This window comes from Theobroma cacao, chromosome 7 (genome assembly GCF_000208745.1).
Source record: "Theobroma cacao cultivar B97-61/B2 chromosome 7, Criollo_cocoa_genome_V2, whole genome shotgun sequence".
NCBI lineage: Eukaryota > Viridiplantae > Streptophyta > Magnoliopsida > Malvales > Malvaceae > Theobroma > Theobroma cacao.
This window is the reverse complement of record NC_030856.1, coordinates 1,608,923-1,627,867: the sequence shown is the minus strand read 5'-3', so window position 1 is coordinate 1,627,867 and position 18,945 is coordinate 1,608,923. Positions and strand designations below refer to the sequence as shown.

The window sequence follows — 18,945 nt, the reverse complement described above, 5'->3', positions numbered from 1 at the left end:
AATAAGATAGAAAATGGAATTAAGAAACGGAACTCAGATTATATATAAATTTATGACACGTTTAGTTTGAGAAATAAAATTTTTAAAATTAATAAAATATATAAAATGGAATAGTTTTATGGATATTATTTTAAGAGGTATTCTATTAAGATTAGACGCCTATAAATTTCTTCAAGCAATATCCTCCTTTTGCCCAATCAGTACGGCCTGACCGGTGGGCCCCCAGGCTTCCCATCTCCGGCGCGCACCACCCTTTAGGCGTACGGGTGAAGAAGGAAAAACCCAACAAAACTCTTACAGTGTTACACATGCATACCCCCTCTCTCTCTCGTTTTCATGGCTCTTTGTCAAAGACGTTTGTCCTTTTAAGCCCACAAAAGCAAAGCTCTGAAAATTAAGAAGGCACGAGGGCCACTAGCTTTGTTTTGTACCTACTTCTCACAACCATAACCACCCAATTCCTGCCTTGTCCTTCACTCCCCTCTTATCTATATATCTCACCCTCTTCTTTCGCTTCACACCACCCAGAAAGAAAATCAGGGAAAAACAGGTTCAAGCTTTATTTTTCTTCTTTGTTGTTCTTCATAAGCAAAGCAATTGTGAGAGTGGTCTGCTGGAGAGAGGGAGAGAGGAGAGAGGGGAGTCTTTGGTTGAAATAGTTTAAAGGGTTTCTTGGGGCTTTGGTTTAGGGGGTAACACCCAGGGTAGACAAATTGTGGACATCACGGCTATATACAAAGTTTCTCGGCCTCTTATTCATGTCCGAACTGTACGACGGAAGGGTTGTGTGATCGAGAGCAACCCTTCGCCGCACGGCGGGCGTGGAGCTTTGCCTTCTGAAGGCGGTAGTCCTTCCGATCTCCTCTTCCTTGCTGGTGGCGGTCTTGTCTTTTAAGAGTTTCAGCAGTCTAGTGTAGATAGCTTTTAGTCTATATATATAGAAAAAAAAAGCAAAGAATCCTATCGAAGAAAGCTGTTTTAGATCGCTCGTAAGAAGAAGAATAAGAAGGCTGTTGTTTTCGTTCGTCTACGTAGTCGTTCTTTGTGGGTTATCTTTATTTGATTTGTATTGGATAAAGAAAGAAAAAGGAAGAAGTAGTAGCAAAGATGATGCTCAGGATTAAGAGGGTTCCCACCGTTCTTTCGAACTACCAAAAGGATGAGGCGGAAGAGACTGCTCGCCGTAGCGGTGGGTGTGGAAAGAATTGCCTTAGAAGCTGTTGCATTCCAGGTATTTGTTGAATTTGCTTTGTAACCTTCTCTGGTTAGATATAGTAAGTTTTGTGGTTTTTGATAAAAATGAGGTGTAACTGGAACTGGGTTTTGGTTTACAGGAGCAAAGCTTCCTTTATATGCTTTCAAGAAGGTGACCAATACCCAGAGTGAAAAAGGGGTGCGTGGAAATGAGAACAAAGAGCCTCCCGTTGCTTTTCTTGACTCACTCGTTCTTGGAGAGGTAAATTTTGATATCAAGCTTGTGGTTAATAAGATTAAAGATCATTGTTATGGTAATAATTGTTGTGTTTACTAATTGTGAGGTTAAGAAATACTTTATGGTTTTATGGTAGTGGGAGGATCGCATGCAAAGAGGGCTCTTTCGATATGATGTCACTGCCTGTGAAACCAAGGTCTGATTTTGGGCTCCTTTTCTATTCCCTTGCTTTACTTGTTTATCTGCAAATTGTGAAAACCCAGAAATTTTATGGTTGATTGAGTTGTTGGTAACATCAAAACTTTCTGTGTTTATCTTGGTTTAGGTGATTCCTGGTGAATATGGCTTCATTGCCCAGCTGAATGAAGGGCGCCACCTTAAGAAGAGGCCAACTGAGTTCCGTGTTGATAAGGTCCTCCAGCCCTTTGACGGGAACAAATTCAACTTCACCAAAGTCGGGCAAGAAGAGGTGCTTTTCCAGTTTGCAGCAAGTGAAGATGGTGAAGTTCAGTTCTTTCCAAATGCTCCAATCGATGTGGAGAATTCTCCAAGTGTTGTTGCCATAAATGTATGTTAGTTCTACTTCAAACTATAGAATAACTAGTTGAGCAAGACTGCTAGACTCATAAGATTAACATTGTTTATATACGATTCAACAGGTTAGTCCTATCGAATATGGACATGTGCTGTTGATCCCTCGAATTCTCGAATGCTTGCCCCAGAGGATCGACCGTCAGAGCTTCTTGCTTGCACTTTGTATGGCAGCTGAAGCTGGGAATCCGTACTTCAGATTGGGTTACAACAGCTTGGGTGCATTTGCTACAATCAACCACCTGCACTTCCAGGTACCTAACTTCCCAATTTGGTACTTGATGTACTTTGTGCCACCATGACATCTGTTAGATATAGTTATGTACAATCGGGAAAGAGAAGGTGATTTAATTATTCCAATGGCTGCAGGCTTACTACTTGGCTGTGCCCTTTCCCATTGAGAAAGCTCCCACCAGGAAGATAACCACTTTGAGTGATGGAGTGATCATCTCAGAGCTTTTAAAGTATCCAGTCAGAGGCCTAGTCTTTGAGGGTGGTAACACTATCCAGGACTTGTCTGACACAGTCTCTGATGCCTGCATTTGCCTTCAAGATAACAACATACCATACAATGTCCTCATCTCTGACTGTGGAAAGCGGATCTTTCTCCTTCCACAGGTAACAAACTAGAACCATGATTGACGCATTGTTATTATCTCCATGATGCTGCTAGTGCTTACAATTGAATTTGCAATTTGTGAATTGAACAAACAGTGTTATGCTGAGAAACAAGCTCTTGGGGAAGTGAGTCCAGAGCTATTGGACACCCAGGTGAACCCAGCTGTGTGGGAAATTAGTGGTCATATGGTGTTAAAAAGGAGGAAGGACTACGACGAGGCATCTGATGAAAATGCTTGGAGGCTCCTTGCAGAGGTTTCTCTCTCTGAGGAGAGGTTCCGTGAGGTGAATGCACTTATCTTTGAAGCCATTGCCATTGGCGAAACCATTGCTGAGACTCTGCTAGACGAGCCTGATACTAAAACCCAGTCTCTTGAAATAGAGAATGCTATCACCAAAAGCTCCCACCGCCCTATGGTGGCTGGGACGCATGAATGCCTTGTTCTGCAGTGAGAATCGGCATTCAGTAATAGAAACCCTGTTCCTTCCGGGTTCTGTTTCTATTATGTCAGTTTGGTATCTTGGATTGTGTTAGACCTTCTATGGATTATGGCACTGGTAGCCTAAATAAGCAAACTTAGTTTGCCACTGATGTAAAGGATATTCAACTTTGTGTAAACTGCTATCTCTGCTTATTGGCTTCATGATGTACTTTATTGGATCATGTAAAATACAATGTAATGTTTGCTGTTATGAGCTTATAAATGCATGTTATTATGTGCTAGTAGTACATTTCTGTTTGCTGCAGGGCTCTTGCGGAGCTAGGTAACTGGTTTTGTACTACAAAGGACCCTACACTGCACATGTAAGTTCACAGATATGTAAGGATCCCAAACCACAGTAGGATCATGATATGATAAGAATGAACAAACCATATATATTTTTTTAAATTTTTCCCCCATTATTAGTAAAAAAATCAGATGATAAAGGTGACACCTGAAGTATGATAATGGTAGGTTGGATCAATAATTTAAACATAAATATAGTTGATAAGAACCTACCTTTTGTTATTATTCTTCATGTCACAAATGAAAGAAACAAGTAACAAACACATTTATTATCACATCAAGTTAGGTCATAGGTGGGGTCTAAATCATAGAAATATCACGTGGCTTTCATGGATCATGCGATTTCTTACCTAACATCAATTTTTAGTTCTTTTTTCAAAGCAAAAATCATGGGTTACAGTTTGATTTCCATCTTCTAAACAGCTTATTTACTTTTTTTTTTTTATGAAAGGAAATTTTTATTAATTTCTAACCATTTTTGGGAAACAAACTCCCAATACATCATTGAACATTCTTGAACTAATTTCTGAAGGTGGTACATCAAACAGAATAAAGTTACTATCTAAATTAAAACCAATGTTGGTCATACCATCAGCTACCATATTTCGTTCTCGATAAATATGAAAATTTTTTACCTCCCAATCGAGTTGTAACAATCCATGAATAGCATTTAGTAAATCAGAATTCGCACATGGATGCAATGCACTAGAGGTAATTACCTGAACCACGATTTTATTATCCACCTGCAGCCATATCCTACTAAATCCTTTCTCCTTTGCTATACGAAGGCTATGTAGGACTCTCCATAACTCGACCCTATAGGAAGAACACTTCCCCAATTTTGCAGCAAAGCCACCTAACCAATATCCATTGTAGTCCCGAAAACACCACCTGCAGCAGCCATGTTTGTATTATGACGTAATGCACCATCAGTGTTTACAACCACGCAACCTTGTGGAGGGTTTTGCCATCCAACCAGCATTTCTCTTTTATATTCATTCAGCCTACTATGTGTGCAGGGAATTTGGACAGCATGATATGATGCCACAGCTAAGCCTTTTATCATCGATAACTTCCTATCCATGGGTATCAACTTTCCTTTAAAAACTTTCACATTTCTCCACTTCCAAATATATCAGCAAGTAAAACCAAATAAAAATAGCCCAGGGGATACCATCAACACAAACATTATAATTTTTTAGATTAGTTAACAACCAATCTGACAGAAGTAAATCAAAGAAGTTCCCATAGCCTATTCGTGACCCCAATTTCAACCATACCTCTTTTGAGTGTGGGCAATCTCTTAAGAGGTGTAATACTAATTCATTTGATACTGAGCATAATGCACAAGTAGCCGAAGACCACATGTTCCTTCTCTAGTGCTCTAAATTAGTCAATAACTTTCCATGAAGACATTGCACTAGAAAGGTGCGAATCCGTTGGGGGTCATCCCATTTCCACGCAATAGCCCATTTTCTGCTTTGTTGTCCTATGTAATTTGGATAATCTTCCCGCAACACCTCATACGTTGATGCTACAGTACAAACTCCTGAAGCTGATGGAGCCCAGTCACAAAGTGTTGATGTGATATGTAGATATGTTATAGTGAATAATGACATTACATGTTGATATATCATGATGATAAGGTCATTTGATATTTTCACCTTTTTATTTTAATGTCATTTGAGTTAAAAAAGATAAGTTTTAACTAAGGGTAAAATACCTAGACCCCTTCACTTTTAGTTATGATTCTGCGCAAGTTCATTAGTTTTTGAAATGAATATTTTGTTTTAAAAATGTAAACACCATTAATAGAAACTAAAATGACATTTCTTCTTTCTTTCATTTTTTTTTCTCAAACAATGTGGTTGGACGGGACGTTCCCATTCGTTGACCAACCACCCCATGTTGATGCTCCCCTGATTTTTTTTTTGCAAAAATAAAAAATTTATAGTATGGTTATTTTTTGAAGTAATAAAAGGTAAAATTGTTTTTCTAATATTATTATGTCATCAAATTAATGAAAATATTAATGATTAACTAATGGTTGAACCTATGTGTTTAGCGAAATATATTTTTTTAAGATAAAGTGTTTATTTTGAAAACTAATGGATCCATTTTAAATTTCGATTAAAATTTAAGAGGATTTAAGTATTTTACCTTTGAACTAATGATAATTAGTTTATCACTAATTATAAAACCTATTTGATTCAAAATAAAAGTATAAGAATTTGATTGAATGTAATAAAAAATAAAAATTTATTTAAAATTTTTAAATAATTGAGGAGCTTTTTAAAGTATTATATCATTTTATTTTTTGCATTCCTTTCTTCAAACGAGCCATGGGCTGTTTATAAATAAAAATTTTGGATTGGGCCTCTGTAAAATATATTTGGGCCCTGCCCAAAAATATTTATTTACAATTTTGTGCGAAATCCAGTCTCTCCCCACGAAACATTGTTGGCCTGCTTGCTCTTTCCTGTCTCGACTGCCAGTCGGTTTTGCTCCGCCGCCGCATTTCGGCTTCGCTGGTGTTGCCACCATAGAGTTCACTCATCGCCGCAGAGACCACCTAAGGTGCGGTTCTTTCTTTTTCCCTTTTTAATCATAATTTTCTTGTTAATCCAATATGTTTTTCTTTGCTTTTATTTTGCTTGAGACTTGCTTGAAAATTTAATTTTTCCCTTTATTTTCAAGTAGCCAGATTCCCAAATTTGGATAATGAGATAAGTAAGATAGCTTGAGAATCTGGGTTGTAAACTTCTTACAGTGTTAGGACTTAGGATATGATTTCAGTTAAGTTTTGTTCAGAAAGCTGTTGGGTTTCTTTTTGCACCTTGAATGACATTGAATAATTATAAATCATAATCTGATTAACCTCTTTTCTGTGATTCCATCTAACTTCAGTGTATTTACCTTTGATTCTGAGTTAGAAGATCATTTTTTTGGGTTCTATATCATTTTTTTTTTGTTCTTATAATTATATTCATAATCAAAAAGTTGCTCAATTAGATGTTTGCAATGAGAATTTTCAGTGTTGTTTTTGACAAGTTCTTGTTGCCAAGGAGTCTAATTCTTTTTAATTTGGACACTGATTTTTTTTTTTGTTAGTGTTCATAGTTCTACTCTAATAAGCTTGTTTTTGAATTGTAGTTTTGTGGAAAATGAAGAAAGGATTGCACCCTCAGATGCAATGGATATCTTACGTGACCCAGAGTGGTCGATTGATAAATGTTATGATGACAAAAATACATAGTGTTGATAAAGTTTATCACTTGAGGGCGAAACGCCAAATGGCTGCAAGTTTAGGACAGATTGCTAAGTTTAACCGTCGTTATGGGCTGGAGAAGCCAGAGAACACAGAGAACAATGAGAAATGAACTAAGGATGCCAAGGAAGATTGGGTATCTGTTGTTAGATTTAAATATTTATGTTGTGGAATAAATGTGAGTGTCATTAGTGAAATGAAGCGAATTTGTTTTGCTTTTTACAAATGGTTGAATTTTAGAACAGTTCTGTTTTGATAAAATAGTGGTTACGGAGTTGTTTGAGTGTTTCCACCATTCTTTTGAGGCTTTGTGGCTATAACATAGCATGCAACAGTTCTTATTCTCAGATATCCGTTCCTCATTTTCAGTGTTGCATACTTAGCATTTTATATATTGATTGGAACTTGAAGGTTAATGTAGTTGAATATTATCCAGTCGTATATTCCCATGAATTGATTTATCAGTGTTGATGACTTGTGAGGACTTGATGCCAGTAAGGGAATAGCTGCTATTATGGTACATTGGGTCTGTGGTTGATTAACTTCTTCATCCTTGTTTCATGTTTCGGATGAGTTGAGTTTTTAATTCCTCTTTTGCTCTGATTAATACCTGAGTTTTATCTATCTGTAGTTTTGCACATCAAGTTCTTGGACCTTTTGAATCATGTACTATACTTTGGAACTTTGATTGGTGGGAAGCTGGTAATGTTTTGTAATATGCATTTTGCTACTATCTGTTTAGTGTATGCTGTCTTGAATGTACCTGAAATCTTTCAGATGGTTACAAGTTTGTTAATGCCTCAAGTTGAACTTTGCTAATGCATGTGATTTGGTTTATGATTGAAAGTTGAAACTACCTGACTGATCAATTACTGGTTTGTACTTGTAGTGCATTTGGAAAAATCATTTTACATTCAGGAAAAGAGCCTGTCATTCTAAAAGCAAAGGGCATCTAAAACCTAATCGAAGCAAGGCCATCCGCTGACCAGTCCTTGATAGTTTAGCAGCATGAACACCCAAGGCCCTTAAGCTTCAGCAAAACAGAACTGCTTTTTATCTTCTTTTTGTATCCTTGTTCATTTTGGTTTTCTGCATCATGAAATGAACTGATTAGCCAATGGTTTGATCTGTACATTGCTGCTAGTACCTCTGTTAGTAATTGTGATGGAGGGAGCCGATAACATAGCCAAAGAGCAGCCACAACGGGCAACTGCTGGCTCATCATCATCTTCCTCACCATCGTGACCAACCGGATGCAGGTTTAGGGTATGGATATGCAGACAGGGACAGCATCCAACCAACAGCTCCAATGTGGTGCTGTAGGAACCATTGTGTTGATGTTGCCTCTGATGTTAATCACCATGGTTTATGTGGGATTAGATGCCAATTTAGCTGGCAATGCTGTTGGGGATTCTGTATTAGTACAAACATTAGTCCCTTCAACTGTGGCAGATTCAGAAATAGATTTCCTTGGGGGAGCCTGTGCTTCTAATTCTATGGCATGTCTGCATTTGCACAACCTTTGCCACCATGGCCTTTTCCATGACCCCCTCGGCCACCACCATTGCCTTCCCCTCCTAGACTGCCTAGTCACCGGCCTCAGCGTCCATCGAAGAGCAGCCTGGAAGTATTGCCTAGTCACTGGCTTTAGCGTCCATAGAAGAGCAACCTCAAAGTATTTGATTCAGTAATCGGTGTTTGATTATTTTATTCAAAGAACAGAATTCAAATAAAAAATAAACAAAATATATTAGAAAAGAAGGTGAGAAACAAATTAGAAAAGAAGGTGAGAATTACTGATCAACTTAATCTCAACCGTCGGATCATTTGAACTGGCCTCACATTGCAAACTCTTAATTTTCACCCGGACCCAGAAGACAAACTCTTTTAAGTACATATTTTCCGCCAAAGATCTTGAGATTGTTTTAGGACGCATAACAAGACACAAACTCAGCCCTGAGTTTTCACTCATCCCAAAGATCCCATTTCTTCTTCCTTTCACTTTCATCACTTTTCACTATTTAATATCTTCAAAAGGCAACAACAAAAATAAAAAACGCTATCTTTCTCTCCTTTTTCCCAGCATCCAAACACCAACTTTTTCTTTCTCTCTCCATTCCTGGAAAATTTCCCAGGTATCTTTCTTCTCAATCTTGTTTCTTTCTCTTTCTCTTTAGAAGTTCTGTGATGTTTACCCGTTTTTATGTTATTGGGTACTTTTTGTTTGTTTGGTTGATGAGAAAAAGTGGGAAAAAAATGGAAATTTTGAAGTGGATATTGAACTGAGAGTCAGTGGTTCTGTAAATTTACTTTTGTTTTTTTATGTTTGATTTGTATATTACTTTCTTTTCTGCGTTGTTATGTGAATTTTGATTACTGGGGGTATTTCTTTTGACGATTGGTTAAAAGAAAAGTTGTGATATTCATAAGCTTACTATGGAAAAAATCATGGTCTGTATTACTAAGCTAATAAAAATGGTGGGTTTTGATTGTTTTGTTGTGGTTGGTTTTGATTATTCAAAGGTGTTAATCTTGATTCAGCATAATGAGATTGTTGGTTTTTTAGTAAACCCAATAAACTCTCATTTGCATAATTCATGCTTTTTGATTCATAAATTTTTTTTCCTGTTTTCTGTTGAAATTATTGTGAAGTTATGTTGTTATTTGATCAGAGATAGGTTTAACTATTGGTATATTTTGTTTCAGGGACTCTGAAGCTGCTTTTATTCGAGTAGAATGGCATCTTCATCATCATTTTCTACATGCACACTGAATAGGGGCTCGTTTGCTACAAAAGCAATAAATTTCAATAAAGTGTTCAAGTGCAATTTCTCAAGTCTCCCTAATAGACTCCCTGTTAGTGCTAAGTTATCTGCTGACTTTACCTGTTCAAGGTTGTTAACCAGTGAGAAATCTCTGAAATTGGATCAAAGCCAAAGGCTTTCAAGGAATGGGATGCAGTGCTGTGCGTTGGAAGTCGAGGATGTACCTACATTTTTGGTGGGGAAGAAGTTTCAACTTGATGATGTGATTGAAGCTCAACAATTTGATAGAGATATTCTAAATGCTATATTTGAAGTTGCACGTGAGATGGAGAATATTGAGAAGAAATCGCCTGGAAGTCAAATTCTCAAAGGTTACCTGATGGCCACCCTTTTCTATGAGCCCTCAACTAGAACTAGACTTTCATTTGAGTCTGCCATGAAGCGGCTAGGTGGTGAAGTTCTGACAACCGAAAATGCACGAGAGTTTTCGTCAGCGGCAAAAGGAGAGACACTTGAAGGCAATTTTCTTTACCTTTTCGTTATGATTCTTAGAAGTGGTTCCATTCTGGTGCTCTTTTAATCAAGTAGCTTGATTTGCAGATACTATAAGAACGATTGAAGGGTACTCTGATATAATTGTGATGCGACACTTTGAAAGCGGTGCTGCTAGAAGAGCAGCAGCTACTGCAGGCATTCCTATTATCAATGCTGGTGATGGTCCTGGACAACATCCCACCCAGGTGTGTTCAGAGCTTTTGTTTAGTGTGGGAAACTTGTAATTTTATTATTTCACAAGATCTCCTTTAAATCCTTCAAACAGTGGTAAAACATATTATGACTGGGAAAGAATAGAATACTGAAAAAACAAATTTGTAGAAGAAAAACTAACAGTCCTTTAGTGTGTAACTTATGTGATTTCAGGATATTGTTTGTCTTGAGCATTATCTTTTTCTGGTACTTTGAAGTAAATTCTGTATTGGGCAGTTTCGACTTTGTTCTTGCTTAATGTAAATACATGATGTCTAAGCTATAGAAAAAATGAGCCATCACTCACTTCAACAACCCACCCTCTTTCATTCCCTCTCTTCTTGCATTTTATGACCTCCGTTTGTGACGTTAGTGATGTTCTGGTATGCTTCTTTAGATGTGACAGAAGGATATCTTTATCCCCAACAAGTTTCATGCACTCTTAGGTTCAAAGATTGTTTCTTTTTGATGTCGTATAGGCCCTTTTAGATGTCTACACCATAGAAAGAGAGATAGGAAAACTGGATGGCATCAGAGTTGGGCTTGTAGGAGATCTCGCCAATGGAAGAACAGTTCGTTCTCTTGCCTACTTGCTGGCAAAGTACCAAGATGTGAAGATCTACTTTGTCTCCCCTGATGTTGTTAAAATGAAGGTTAGTATTTGACAAACTCTGCTTATGAGCAATGCATGACCTGTATTTATGCTCAAACTTCAAATATAAAAGTTAGATTACCTTTCATTAGATTGCTGAATTAACCTGTTAGTTAGTGAATGGGAAGTCCCAATTACTTTCTCTCACTTGTAATTCCTGCTTTTTAAAGGATGACATTAAAGATTATTTGACATCAATGGGTGTGGAGTGGGAAGAAAGTGCTGACTTAATGGAAGTGGCCTCTAAGTGTGATGTGGTGTATCAAACTCGTATTCAACGAGAACGGTTCGGAGAGAGAATTGATCTTTACGAAGAAGCGCGAGGTAAGTATATAGTGGACAAGGAAGTGCTAAAGGTGATGCAGAAGCATGCTGTGGTCATGCATCCTCTCCCAAGGCTCGATGAGATCACCGTGGATGTTGATGCAGATCCAAGGGCTGCCTATTTTAGACAGGCAAAGAATGGTCTTTATATCCGGATGGCTCTTTTAAAACTATTACTTGTTGGGTGGTGACGGAAGTGCTATTTTTTCCCCTCCAAATTTTGCCATCTATTATCGCAGCTTGCTTGGTTCCTTCATGTGAATCTATGAACAACATTTGACAAGTAAAATGAAAAGTTTGGCTTGAATTTCCAAAGATTTTTTGTATTTTTGCTAGTTTCCAAATGTTAAGATCATAAAATGATCGGCTTTGTTGTTGCCATAGTTTGACATTCTGTTTGTTTGGATTAGCCTGGCTGGCATGACAATGAGGTTGAATATAGGCTGCATCTTGCTATTTAAATTTAAAAAGAAACAAAAAAAAAAAAACCCATAAAATTTCAAATAAAATGTGAAAAAATAGGACGAAGTAATTCCATGGAACCAGCCTTGCAGGGATTTCTCCAGTTGCAGGCAGAAAGGAAATGAAGAGTCTTAATTTGCATGTAGAAGGTTCACTTGAATTTAATGAAGTGATGTACAGTCACTGAACATTTAAGAGATAATAACACAACCAAACTCTAATAACTGGCAAAATTGGCATTCAAATTTATGAGATAGGTAACAAAGGACCAAACATGTCGCAGGTATAACTTTGGTACTAATACATAGGGAAGTTGGGATCCACATCATGTGCCCACGATTCCAAGCCCCCCACAATATCCTTGGCTAAATCGAAACCCATCTTGTGGAGGCATTGCACAGCCCTTTGTGAATCATTACCTCTTCTGCAGATCACATACAGGTTAGCACCTGATACAGTGCCATTGTGCTCTTGCTCTTCCTTCAGTGCAGATGAAACTTCAGGCAACCTAGTCTCCAAGCTTGCAAGTGGAATGTTTAATGAATTAGGGATAGAAACAATCCTGTAGTGGTGTTCTGGTCGCACATCGACCAGAACGTGTGCTTCTCCATTGGTGATCCTCTCTTTGTACTCCTTACTGGTTATTCTAGAGTCTGCTGCAAGCAGGTTCAGCTTTGGGGGAGACTGCATGCAGTAGGATCTTCAAAGTTATTAAATTGTACTAGCACCAAATAACATGCTTTGTTAAGTGACAAAAGTTTTTGGTATCATCAGCTAATCCAAATTCATGCTTGGAATGAATATTTATAAGTAATTATAGAACTTCATGAAGCATGAAGGCAAAGTGAGATAACATAAGAAGAAAAGCCGAAACCTCAAAAATTTGACAAATAAAATACAAACTTCAGAGCAAAATTACCGTTGACAATGGAGATTGAGTGAACTTCTCATAATCAAAATCTTTGAAATACTGTTGGTTGAATGTTGTATTTTCTCCACAAACTTCACACTGCAATGACCTGCCCCTTATTTTCACCTAAGAAATAAGAATATTTGCTATCAGAAAAGAATATATATCCAGAATTAATATTGCAAAGAACAAATGGCACCAAAAGAGGAATCAATGGGCGGATCATGGATCATACAATACGAATTCGAGCTGACAATGCATCAAATAGAAGCATCCGCCCTGAAAGAGGTTCACCAACAGCACTTGCTATTTTAATGGCTTCTAGCGCTTGAAGACAGCCAATAATTCCAGGAACTGAAAATATGTAGATCAATAAGCATGGGAGCTAAAAACATGCAAATTAATGAGGTAAAACCAACAACTATCTGAAAAAAGAAAAGAATAGAGCAGGTTTACTGCCAGTAATTAATTTGACATAGAAGAAGTTTCTTTGAACCTCCTTTTCATCATTTGCAAGTATATTGCAGAATAATGGACTAATAGTTTAGAGATGGATTGGAAAATCGAAATGATATCTTAACATACCCACTCCTAGGACTCCACTATCTGAGCATCTTTGACAAGCAGTTGTAGGAGGTGGAGTTGGAAATAGGCATCGATAGCAAGGACCTCCTTTGTAATTGTAAACTGTCAGCTACACAAGAAATCAATGTAGTTATGCTTTGAAGTTTGAGCAAGATAGATGTTTCAAAAACACTTAACAGATGCAAACTTATACACTATAAATTACGGAGTATGACTTATATAGCTTACCTGCCCTTCCAGTCCTAGTGCAGCACCTGATACTAGAGGCTGCATGTAGACATGGAAGCAATTAATACTTGAGTCAATGAGTGTGCATGCACAAAAAAGAAATGCAGTGGCATTATCAACTGAAGAAGCTTACTACTTGGAGAAGCATATTAGCACTACAAATATTGAATGAATTGAGGACAAAGCACTCAAATCTTTACCTTTCCTAGCACAACACAGCAATCACTGATCATGTAACGACTAGGAGCATTGTCGGTTGCATCTATTATTATGTCATATCTATGAAATGTCAGCTGTCAGGGAAATCACCCCTCACATGAATTAACTAACAATAAAAGGACGAAAAAAAATTGAAAGAATAACATTTCTATGTCATCAAGGATACTGGCTCAAAATTTCCAAAGCGTTAGATGTGCGCAAAGCTTCTTTGTGTTCAACAATCTGTATGGTGGAGTTGATCCTGAAATTCGATGCTATATTAGATAAAAGCAAGCACACTAAATCACAGAAGAAATTACAAGAGACTACAAGTAACAAGCTTTATTCAACACTGCAACTTAATATTTAAGCTATTGTAACAGAACTGGATCCCATATTTGTAACATACGCGCAACAAGCAGCAGCAGCAGACTTCACTTTTGGCTGACCTATATATGCTTCAGTGTGAATAACCTGAAGTGCAGCAAATAAAAGATAATAAAAAACAAGGGAGTAGCAGAATATTCATGGTCACAATTCAAGACGGCAGGGAAGAAAACTAAGGAGGCATGATACATCAGAGCAAAAACATCGATCAATCAAAACAATTGAAGCTCAAAATTAATGGATCAATAAAACAAAGGGAGTACCTGCATGCAATTTAGCCCTTTAACTTAGCGTTACCATTCGATTTTAATAGATGAAAAAAATTAGAACTATAAAGTTTGAGGATCTAGGAAAATAAAGGACTAAAAATCTGCTGTGCGTACATTGAAATCGAATGATTCATGAGTACAACATGATTAGAACTTAACCGGATATTACTGATCCGGAACAGTGCCTTTACACCACAAATAATAACATGAGTAGCTACTTTCAACTGCAGAATCTACAACTTATACCTGCCTATGCATATTATTAAGCTCAACCACGTCGTGATCGACAATACCCAAGCGACCTAGAAAATCAAAGAAAACGAACAACGAATTAATCCCATCTCGATCAGCCACCAAAAGAAGTAATGCAATCTCGGGTATGCCCCAAAAAATGCAGCATCTTATTCTTACCAACACCACAAGCTGCAAGATATAACAGAGCCGGCGAGCCCAACCCTCCAGCTCCAACGACCAATATTGAAGACTTCAAGAGATTTGATTGCGCTACAAACCACACAAAGAAACTAAATTAGTCAACAAATTAAACAAAAAACAAAGAACAAAAATAACCCATAAATTTCTTCTCTTGCCCATAATGAAAAAGCCAATTTCTTTTCAAATAACCTTCTTTGAATACAGCTTAGCATAAAAGCATTCACTTTAACCAATTTCTCATACAAATTTATTGACTTTCTTCACTTCAATCACTTAATTAGCCATAATCAATCAAAACTTTACATAATTAAACAAAATTAACATAAAAATCTAAAAGAAAAAAAAAGGCGCGAAATTGTTTCTTCTTTCATTTACCTTCGACTCCAAAAGAAGGGAGCAAAAGATGGCGGCTGTAACGGTAAACACTATCCGCCGACAATCCGTTTGCCAGGTTAGCATCGATGGCGGAGATTGGAGGACAAGAACCATTGCAAACGTCGTCGCTTTGATGCTGCTGGAGCTGAGCTTCGAGGACAGCAATCTTGTGTTCTATGCTGGCTTTCGTGTCCTTTAAGGCTTCGATTTCACGTCGGATTCTTGCCACGTCATCGCCGTTTGGTTCCATCTTTCGAGCTCCGACGACCCAAAGAACAGACAGAATCAAAAAGAACAAGAGGAACCCTAAACTGGAAGCAGCTTAGTTCCACTTCAACTACGTTTGACCGACCAAGGGTAGTTTTGTCAAGTTAAACTCGAGTTTGAGTTCCACTGAAATAATAACATGCGGGCGGTTTCTCCTACACTCGGTTTAGCACCTATTCCTGGATCAATCTACAGCCTAGCAACATTGACTTTTGCATGCGCAGAATCTACATGGCAGACCCCTACACCACCACGTGCCATAGCTAAGCCCTGCCTAAAGAGACACGTTCACCTGCTTCAATCTTCTCTCTTTGGCCACCTCTTTCACTCTCTGTTCATGTTCATGTGGATACAACAACAAAGTACACATGCAGTTCTGCTAAATCCTCTGTAGTATTACTTCCATTATTTTCTCCCTGGGGGAAGTTTCTTAAACATGGGTAAGGGTAGCAATCTCTTTCTCCTTTTCCAAGTCTTCAACCACTGCACGCATCTGCAATTTCATCAAGTTGATGTATTGAACTTTCTCTCCTTTTTTCTTTTGCTTGATATAGACCTAGCAATTTGCTTGATTTCATTTCTTTTCATTTTGTACTGGAACTGATGGACATGCAAGAGAATCAAGTGGTTTATCTTGTTTTAAGAGTAGAACTTGAGAGATAAATCTGCTTGTTCTATATGTAATGGTAGAGATGACAGTTTCTGTCATGGGGAATTCATAGCACTACAATCTGATCTTAGTAACACATATCTATCTCCATGACAAGATATATGTCAACTTGAATGTGTGAGTCCTGGACTATGTTGTTTGAGGCTTTAGCATATGGCTAACTCTCCTTTGTTTTCGCATCATCAGCTGGAACCATTTGCCCATGGCTGGTGTGGTTTCCTGTCAGGATTACCAACTACTTTATCTTGTTAACTATTAAATTAAGTGCCATACGGCCTATGGGCTAACTTTGTTATCCAAACTCGTCCCAAACCCAAACTTTAATACAGGGTAAAGTTATCTCAAACTCGTCTCAAACCTGAATCCGGTTACAGAGTATGTATCTAATTCTAGAAGTAATTGGGACAGATAGGCCTAGGATACTTAGTGAATACCCATTGTCATCCCTATTGGGAGCTAAAATTTAGATGCTATAACATCTTGTTAATGTTTTGTTTATGTACCATATGCCATATGCCATATCTAATTAAGTGCCAAAGGCCCTATGGGATAACAAATCTAATTAAGTGCCATATGCCCTATGGGCTAACTTTGTTATCCAAACTTGTCCCAACCCGAATTCGATTACAAAGTAAAGTTATCCGAACTCATCTCAAACCTGAACCTGATTACAGGGTATGTATCTAATTCTTGAAGTAATTGGAATAGATAGGCGATACTTGGTGAATACCCATTGTCATTATGAGCTCATATTTAGATGCTATAACATCTTGTTAATGTTTTGTTTATTTACCATTTTGTTGAAGCTGATGTCTCAACTTGATATATCAATCTCAGAGATATAGCCACCAAGCCAATAGTAAGGAAAACCACGAAGATTTTCTTCATTTAGCCCGGAACAATGACCCTGTAGCAGAGGAGAAAGCAGGAGCAGCAGAAGGCAAGTTCGAGAGAGTTTCCAAGCAGAAGGGTAGAGCAGAGGAGGAAGCGAAGTCCGGTGACCAACGGGTCGCCAGCCAGACACTTGAGAAAATACATGATGGCGCTGCAGAGGCCCTCAGCAGTGATTACAAGGTTGATCCTGTTAAGAGTAGGTACAAGGAACATGTACCAAGGGCTAACTACCACAAGACTGGTCACTTAAGTTAAAGCAGCTATATAGTAATATGATGGTTTTGTAACTTGTAAGAGTTTGTGGAGCATTTGAATAGGTGAAAAAATGTGTCTTTCAAAGTCTTCTTCAATGGGATCATGGGGCCAAGGAGGCAAATGAATAGAAAAACTAAAAAAATGACTAAATATTTGTTTTTTTTTAACTTTCACAAAAATTAAGAATTTTTTTTTATTATAATGTATTTTATATAAAATTGAATTTGTATAATATATTTAATTAAAAAATTTATGGAAAATAGATTTATAATGAAAAAAATATGAGTATTAAGTGTTTAAAAATGAAAAATTGTTTCATATTGAGATATCTGAATAAAAAAAAGACAAAATTCAAGCAAAAGATTAAAAGAAAAAGAGAAAAAAACTTCCAATTATTTTTGTTTATGAAAATAATAAATGGGAAAAAATAATTGGACAATTTATTTTATATTTGATGTTGTTAATTAAATGAATATTCATTTGTTAAATAGTGCTTATAATTAAAAAAAGAAAAAATGATTTAAAAAGAGAGGAAAATAGCTGAAAAAGAGAAGGCCGGAAATGGGCTGGGCCAATAAAATAAAATGAAAAGCTAAAGCTCGGTCCATAACCATGAAAATCCTCCTCTTTCCCCATTCTTCTAGGGTTCTACACTGTAACACACAGCTTCCCAACTGGGTTTTGAGCACATCCTCTTCATAAAGGTAACTCTTTTCCATTCATTTCTTCATCACTCTGCAACTTGGCACCTTAAATTTGAACTATTTTAGGAATTTTCAATTTTTTTCTTCTGTTTTTAACCGAAGTTATATGAGTTAGGAACTAAGCTGATTTTTTTTTTGTTTACCAGTCATTGATTTTAAAGGTTGGGTGCGTATAATTATAGGTTTTGGGATCTGGGTTTTGTTTAATTTTCGTTTTTATTGTCTGTGCAATTCTGATCAGTTAGTACTTTGTCAAACTGTAATTGATTGATTACTTTGTAAGTGTTTGAAGCTTTGGATTGCATATACCAAAAATTTTGGAATGTGATGATGTTGATCTCAATGGGGGTGTGAATTCTGAACTGTGGAGATCATATTAACATGCTTGTTGTTTTTGGTTGAACTTCTTGTCATTACAATTTTTTTTTTGTGTTGATGTTGGTTTGGTGCTCTGTAGGGAGCGCTTAGCATAGCGAGGAAGAAATGAGTGCTTTCAATAAGTTCAAAGCTAGTGTTCCCATTGCGTGGAGCCCTAACCTTTATATAACCCTTGTGAGGGGAATTCCGGGCACTAGGAGGCTTCATAGGCGCACCTTGGAGGCACTACGCCTGCGCAAATGTAACCGCACTGTCATGAGATGGAACACACCCACTGTCAGGGGAATGCTTCAGCAGGTATAAGACCCTTTGTTTGATTCCTTTTTCCTCTGTAAAGTGTTTGGTATACTTGAATAAGAGAAATACTGGTACATTAGTTTTAGCATTGTGCTGTTTAAAGTTTGGTTTTTGATTTGAAGTGCCTTATGGCTAGGTGAAAAGATTGGTTGTGGTTGAGACAGAAGAAATGTTTAAGGCACGAAAACAGAACGAGGCCAACCACCAAGCTCTACGGCCCCCTATTGTCATTAGTCATCTCCCAGCTTCTGCGACTGACTCCTCTAAGTAGACTTAGAATTACTACAATGCTAGGTTTTCCACCTTTTTTTGGTAGGGATATGTTCCTGTTTCAAAAAATTAATGTGGTAGAAATGGTGAAGTATGTAATTTCAGTGTATCGAACTTGTTTGTTTTCATATGCAAGTGCTTTACTAATAATAAGTTATACTCCTTTTGTTTATAGA

The 18,945-nt window shown here is 37.4% G+C and overlaps 6 protein-coding genes across 7 annotated transcripts; 5 read left to right on the top strand and 1 right to left on the bottom strand.

Annotated features, from left to right (window-relative positions):
• Positions 433-3,371, top strand: LOC18593449 (GDP-L-galactose phosphorylase 2). Its single transcript, XM_007020668.2, has 7 exons — positions 433-1,231; positions 1,335-1,456; positions 1,569-1,628; positions 1,758-2,000; positions 2,092-2,277; positions 2,393-2,641; positions 2,738-3,371. Exons 1-7 carry the CDS (start codon positions 1,108-1,110, stop codon positions 3,092-3,094), a joined length of 1,341 nt encoding a protein of 446 aa, XP_007020730.1. The 5' UTR covers positions 433-1,107; the 3' UTR covers positions 3,095-3,371.
• Positions 6,585-7,173, top strand: LOC18593447. Its single transcript, XM_018124660.1, has one exon. The coding sequence runs from the start codon at positions 6,594-6,596 to the stop codon at positions 6,807-6,809; it is 216 nt and encodes a 71-aa protein (XP_017980149.1). The 5' UTR covers positions 6,585-6,593; the 3' UTR covers positions 6,810-7,173.
• On the top strand, positions 8,541-11,624 carry LOC18593445 (aspartate carbamoyltransferase, chloroplastic). Its single transcript, XM_007020664.2, has 5 exons — positions 8,541-8,832; positions 9,404-9,980; positions 10,063-10,202; positions 10,689-10,862; positions 11,032-11,624. The coding sequence occupies exons 2-5, from the start codon at positions 9,434-9,436 to the stop codon at positions 11,374-11,376; spliced, it is 1,206 nt and encodes a 401-aa protein (XP_007020726.2). The 5' UTR covers positions 8,541-8,832; positions 9,404-9,433; the 3' UTR covers positions 11,377-11,624.
• LOC18593444 (adenylyltransferase and sulfurtransferase MOCS3) lies at positions 11,761-15,378 on the bottom strand. The gene is made up of 11 exons (XM_007020663.2): positions 15,035-15,378; positions 14,636-14,728; positions 14,471-14,526; positions 13,978-14,042; positions 13,756-13,830; positions 13,571-13,649; positions 13,371-13,409; positions 13,143-13,251; positions 12,793-12,911; positions 12,567-12,683; positions 11,761-12,331 (listed from the first exon to the last, which is right to left on the bottom strand). Exons 1-11 carry the CDS (start codon positions 15,282-15,284, stop codon positions 11,945-11,947), a joined length of 1,389 nt encoding a protein of 462 aa, XP_007020725.2. The 5' UTR covers positions 15,285-15,378; the 3' UTR covers positions 11,761-11,944.
• LOC18593443 lies at positions 15,608-17,248 on the top strand. Of its 2 annotated transcripts, none has more exons than XR_001928752.1 (2): positions 15,608-15,741; positions 16,809-17,248. XR_001928752.1 is itself a non-coding variant. In XM_018124630.1 (2 exons), the coding sequence occupies exons 1-2, from the start codon at positions 15,738-15,740 to the stop codon at positions 17,118-17,120; spliced, it is 390 nt and encodes a 129-aa protein (XP_017980119.1). In that variant the 5' UTR covers positions 15,629-15,737; the 3' UTR covers positions 17,121-17,248. The 2 variants fall into 2 exon arrangements, 1 of the variants encoding a protein (XP_017980119.1); XM_018124630.1 differs by having other exon boundaries at positions 15,629-15,815.
• LOC18593442 (50S ribosomal protein L30) lies at positions 17,716-18,943 on the top strand. The gene is made up of 3 exons (XM_007020660.2): positions 17,716-17,824; positions 18,282-18,499; positions 18,636-18,943. Exons 2-3 carry the CDS (start codon positions 18,308-18,310, stop codon positions 18,768-18,770), a joined length of 327 nt encoding a protein of 108 aa, XP_007020722.1. The 5' UTR covers positions 17,716-17,824; positions 18,282-18,307; the 3' UTR covers positions 18,771-18,943.

Excerpts from the sequence above, each read along its gene's own strand:
- LOC18593445 (XM_007020664.2), top strand. The coding sequence starts at position 9,434 with ATGGCATCTTCATCATCATTTTCTACATGCACACTGAATAGGGGCTCG. Across the intron at positions 10,203-10,688 it reads CTGGACAACATCCCACCCAG|GCCCTTTTAGATGTCTACAC; the intron begins GTGTGTTCAGAG and ends GATGTCGTATAG. Across the intron at positions 10,863-11,031 it reads CTGATGTTGTTAAAATGAAG|GATGACATTAAAGATTATTT; the intron begins GTTAGTATTTGA and ends TGCTTTTTAAAG.
- LOC18593449 (XM_007020668.2), top strand. The coding sequence starts at position 1,108 with ATGATGCTCAGGATTAAGAGGGTTCCCACCGTTCTTTCGAACTACCAA. Across the intron at positions 1,457-1,568 it reads ACTCACTCGTTCTTGGAGAG|TGGGAGGATCGCATGCAAAG; the intron begins GTAAATTTTGAT and ends GTTTTATGGTAG. Across the intron at positions 1,629-1,757 it reads TCACTGCCTGTGAAACCAAG|GTGATTCCTGGTGAATATGG; the intron begins GTCTGATTTTGG and ends ATCTTGGTTTAG.
- LOC18593444 (XM_007020663.2), bottom strand. The coding sequence starts at position 15,284 with ATGGAACCAAACGGCGATGACGTGGCAAGAATCCGACGTGAAATCGAA. Across the intron at positions 13,831-13,977 it reads GCTGCTGCTGCTTGTTGCGC|GATCAACTCCACCATACAGA; the intron begins GTATGTTACAAA and ends ATCGAATTTCAG. Across the intron at positions 13,252-13,370 it reads CACTAGGACTGGAAGGGCAG|CTGACAGTTTACAATTACAA; the intron begins GTAAGCTATATA and ends TTTCTTGTGTAG.
- LOC18593447 (XM_018124660.1), top strand. The coding sequence starts at position 6,594 with ATGAAGAAAGGATTGCACCCTCAGATGCAATGGATATCTTACGTGACC.
- LOC18593443 (XM_018124630.1), top strand. The coding sequence starts at position 15,738 with ATGGGTAAGGGTAGCAATCTCTTTCTCCTTTTCCAAGTCTTCAACCAC. Across the intron at positions 15,816-16,808 it reads TGCAATTTCATCAAGTTGAT|AGATATAGCCACCAAGCCAA; the intron begins GTATTGAACTTT and ends TATCAATCTCAG.
- LOC18593442 (XM_007020660.2), top strand. The coding sequence starts at position 18,308 with ATGAGTGCTTTCAATAAGTTCAAAGCTAGTGTTCCCATTGCGTGGAGC. Across the intron at positions 18,500-18,635 it reads TCAGGGGAATGCTTCAGCAG|GTGAAAAGATTGGTTGTGGT; the intron begins GTATAAGACCCT and ends CCTTATGGCTAG.